The following is a 4381-nucleotide window of genomic DNA, read 5'->3' on the forward strand; positions in this document are numbered from 1 at the left end:
AAAAAAATTAAATAGTGTTAGATACTGCACATGAGTTATGTTTATACTTTGCAATCTCTGTAAAGACACATATTTTAATCTTAGAGAAACAAGTTTTCTACAATATCAAACTAAAATATATAGTTTCTTTTTTACACTTTATAAGCAGCATTTAAAAAAAAAAAAAAAACTGCAGCACAGCTACATATAGATACTTAAATACAGAAACAGCAAAATAAAATACCAGTAAATGACACAACATCATTGATGTAACACTACAATTACATAAACATTTAAGTTGATCTCATGCGACACTTGTTTATAAGGGCTTTCTTCAGCTTTGACTTTTCAACTGGTTTCCATCCATGACATTTGCCGCAGCTCATGACATAAGCTACAATTGGGGAAAAAGGGAAAATGTTACATGAACTGGTCAAGGGAAATACTGTAACTATACTTTTAATCCCATTGTGCCTATAACATGACCAAACATTAGATTAAATGTATGGAACATGAAGTTGACATTTGATAAAAAGGATTTAGGAACTTACTTAGTATTCCATTTACTTTACTTTTATCCAAAATTGTCTTGCCCTCTGGGACTTTGCCATGCTTTCCAAATGCTACAGAGTTTGAACATTCTTCATGAGTGAAGAACTGATCAAACAGTAGATGGAAAAGACGAAGACAGTCCTTCTTTGACTCTTGGTGAATAGCTGCTAGTTTGGTAGAGGACAAGAGCAGCCCACTGTCTGGGTAAAGTTCTTGTTGGCCAGGTCTGGTTTGAGGCATCAGCACCCCACTTTCACGTGATTTGTAGTCTTCCATCTTATCTATAAATTCTCTGAGTACCTGTAGGTGTTCAAGATCTGAAACAAAAAAGGTAGGAGTAAAAGCTTTTACAGTGGTTGAGGAATTATTAATGAATCAGAAATGTCCCTTTACATGCAATCATTTTACTTACTCATGCTGGAAAGCACATCTTTCATCATCTTATTCTCTTTAAGTAATGCCTGTACCTCCAGCTTGCATGTTTCACATGGCTCCCATTGTTCATTTTCATAGGAAGAATTCTGTGATCTGACTGTGGGATCTTCATACTCCTCAGGCTCTAACCCAAGCTGGTCATCCTGAATTGTAACTTCAGCTGAGGGGTGAGGTATAGACGGGTTATACAGAAGCCCCAAAAATGTTTCTTTTGGGGTTGAATTATGTGTAATGGTTTGTCTTTGATGTTCATCTAAATCTAAGAAACCTGGCTGGTCTTGATTACAATACTCAGATGGTGTCATGGGCTGTGGATTAAAAGGCTTAACAGAGCATGGTAATTGCACAGATTGATGTTGGGTTGGTGGCAATCCTGGAGACGGAGGCTGGGTTAGTGCAGAGGAAGGACCATGTTCAGCTGGTGCAGAAGCGACCCGATTCTGGTTATAAAATGATTCAGCAGATGCATAATTTCTTTTTATGTCCTTCTTTGCACCCTTTCTCGGGTCCTGCTTTTGGTCACAGAACCCAATGTGATCTACAGTGGCATTATAAAATTTGTTGTCTGACCATCTTGCAAGAACTCGAGCTCCTGGAATGAGTCCCTCAAAGCTAGTAATTGGCGACTCCTTTTCTGTAAGTATGTCGCAGGTCTTACAAATTCTTGCAGTATATCCATCTTCAAATGTTAGAAAAACATAAAGTCCTGTAATTGTAAGAATAAATCCAAAGTCAATAAATAGTCACTAGGAATACAACATTGAAGCTTTTTGATTCATAATAAACCCCAATACATATGCACATTACATTTAACATCCAACCACCACAAATTTCCCAAACACTGTAAGCAAGCATAGCTTAATTGGCAGTGTCAGCAATTCAAAAAGTCATGGGTTCAAGGCAAGCCTAAGGGACACACAAAGGCTTATTGACGTACAGACTTAATTTAAATGAAGCCTTTAATACAATTGACTGTCAAAACTATTAAACTTATTTACCTTCTTGTTCTTCATTTTGTAGGGCAGTGACTGGCTCACTGACTTTTCTTTTTTTGATTGGGTTACGGATTCTTTTAGGTATCTCCATCACACTGATCTCTGTTCTGTGGATAAGACCAAATTCTCAGTACCATAAACTATGCCTAATAAAAAGATCTTTGTGGGCTACTTACCTTCTCTTTCTGCTTCCCTCATTGTTTAGTGTCATTACACTTGGTGGTAAAATGCCAGTTTTTACAATGGGCAATATAAATGTTGTGTTTATGGTTATTTGTATCTATGGTTTGAACCATCTCCTACTTGTTTAAGTGCACCATGACATTCATGGCAATCATTGCTCACAGGTAAAACTGCACACCTGATGTAATCAGTGCAACACCTATACTGCCAAGTGAGGCAAAATACTTTAGCTAACAATGTCAGATGTGTTTGGCTAATTTATAAAAGAAGCAGTGCAAATAAACTTGCCACAGTATTGTTTGATTTAAATTTTTTAAGCAAGTTATTTGGTTGAGTAGTACAGTATATACTCTTGAGTCACAAGAGAAAGGATGGCGCAAATAACAATTAATCAGTCTCGTTGGAGAAGGAAAATTAAGGACCAATCAAAAATGAAAAGATATAGAAGAAAAATCATCAAAGTGAGAATTTATTGTTTTTGTTTGTTTGTTTGTTTGTTTTTTGAAAGTTTGCACACTTTGGTGTTTGTTCTTGTTCTTGCAGGAAAAAAACACTGCAACCTTAGGAGACATGTCAATCCACAGAGCAGATGATTGCTCTGCAGAAGTGCTTGGAGTGGACAATGGCATTTCTCAGACAGAGGGATCTTCTATGATGTACGGACCTGAACTTTGTAATGTTAATGAAGAGTTTTATACAAAACAAGACTACACTCCGTACACTACTGATTGTGATGTGGAACATTTTGATCCTATTCACTATGGTATTGATGCTGATTGGAATGATGGCACTTTATTTGACAATGACCTTAATGATGATGCAGAAATTCAATTTAAGGAAAATCCTGGTGATTGTTCACTTTACAAAATGCTCCTGTATCTACTGCAGAAAGCGTTCTCATTATACTAGCTTTTTGCTAATAGACACAAAATTACAGGGAAAGCCCTGAGTGACTTGGTCAAATTGATCTCCCTGCATTGTCCAGTAGAACATCAAACAGAGTGCCTGGGAAATCTAAAAAAAATCAAACAAATCTTTGATAATGCAGGTCCCTCATTTATTGTGCACAAATATTGCAACGGTTTGTTACATGTCAGTAGAGAGCGATAACGGCCAGTGTCAGGTCTGTGAAGCAGAGGTATCAACTTCATATTTCATTGAAGTTCCAATTGAATCATCAAATTAAGGCATTGTTCGCAAAAAAAAAAGGTTTTGGGGAAAGGTCTAAAATTTAGATTCATTAGACAAAAAAAGGGCCAGTGCAATGTAGAGGATATATGTGATGGACAAGTATATCAGAAGTTTTTGGCAGGTGGTGGGTTACTTAGTGATTCCCACAATATTTCCTTACTCTGGAACACAGATGGCATTCCTGTTTTCAAGTCCTCTAAATTCTCAGTGTGGCCTTTTTATTGTATCATAAATGAACTAAATTTTGTTGAGCGTACAAACAGAGAAAACATGATTCTTGCAGGTCTTTGGTTTGGTGAGTCAAAACCATCTATGCTGACTTTCCTTAAACCGCTGTGTGACACTCTTAATAATATACAAAGAGATGGAGTCCTTGTTTAAATTTTATGAATCAGATAGTCCCTTTATTTGCAGAGTATTAACCATTGCAGGTACTTGTGATTTACCCGCAAAAGCTTTAGTGTTAAATACTATTCAGTACAATGGACATTTTGGATGTTTAAAATGTGAACAGCCTGGCAAGACAATTAAAACAGGAGAAAGGGGACATGTGCATACTTTCCCCTTTCAAACTGAAGATCCAAAGGGTCCTGCACGTACTCATACGAGATTTGTGGAAGATGCCAAGTTGTCATTTGATTCAGAAACCATAGTGCGTGGAGTTAAGGGTCCCCACATACCTCAGCACAGTAAATAGCTTTGATTTGATCTTAGGCACAGGTGTTGATTACATGCATTCTGTGCTTCTTGGTGTAATGCGACTTTTGATGCATTTGTGGTTTTCCACAGAATTCTCACACTGTTCTTTTAGCATGGTCAGATCAATTAGTGAAGTAGACAAACGCATGAGTGAAATTCAAACCACCATTAAAACACGTTTCCCTCGCTCTGTTTCTGTCCACAGAATGTACTATAAAGCTTCAGAGTACCGGTGTATGTTGTTGTTCTTTGGGCCAGTAGTTTTTCGAGGTATTCTTGCAAACCTATACTACAATCACTTTTCTGCTGCTAAGTGAAGCAATGTTCATTCTTCTTTTGGATTCCAT

General features: G+C 37.1%; 1 protein-coding gene across 1 annotated transcript; it reads right to left on the reverse strand.

Annotated features, from left to right (window-relative positions):
• Positions 1 to 232: 232 nt before the first annotated feature.
• LOC109068605 lies at positions 233 to 2107 on the reverse strand. The gene is made up of 4 exons (XM_042734642.1): positions 1965 to 2107; positions 944 to 1672; positions 531 to 848; positions 233 to 373 (listed from the first exon to the last, which is right to left on the reverse strand). Exons 1-4 carry the CDS (start codon positions 2050 to 2052, stop codon positions 273 to 275), a joined length of 1236 nt encoding a protein of 411 aa, XP_042590576.1. The 5' UTR covers positions 2053 to 2107; the 3' UTR covers positions 233 to 272.
• Positions 2108 to 4381: the final 2274 nt, after the last annotated feature.

Source organism: Cyprinus carpio, chromosome B11 (assembly GCF_018340385.1).
Source record: "Cyprinus carpio isolate SPL01 chromosome B11, ASM1834038v1, whole genome shotgun sequence".
Lineage (NCBI taxonomy): Eukaryota > Metazoa > Chordata > Actinopteri > Cypriniformes > Cyprinidae > Cyprinus > Cyprinus carpio.

Bases quoted from the DNA above. Each gene is read 5' to 3' on its own strand.
- LOC109068605 (XM_042734642.1), bottom strand. From the start codon at position 2,052: ATGGAGATACCTAAAAGAATCCGTAACCCAATCAAAAAAAGAAAAGTC. The intron at 849-943 runs GTAAGTAAAATG...TTTTTGTTTCAG, and splicing joins AGATGTGCTTTCCAGCATGA to ATCTTGAACACCTACAGGTA. The intron at 374-530 runs GTAAGTTCCTAA...CCCCAATTGTAG, and splicing joins TAAAGTAAATGGAATACTAA to CTTATGTCATGAGCTGCGGC.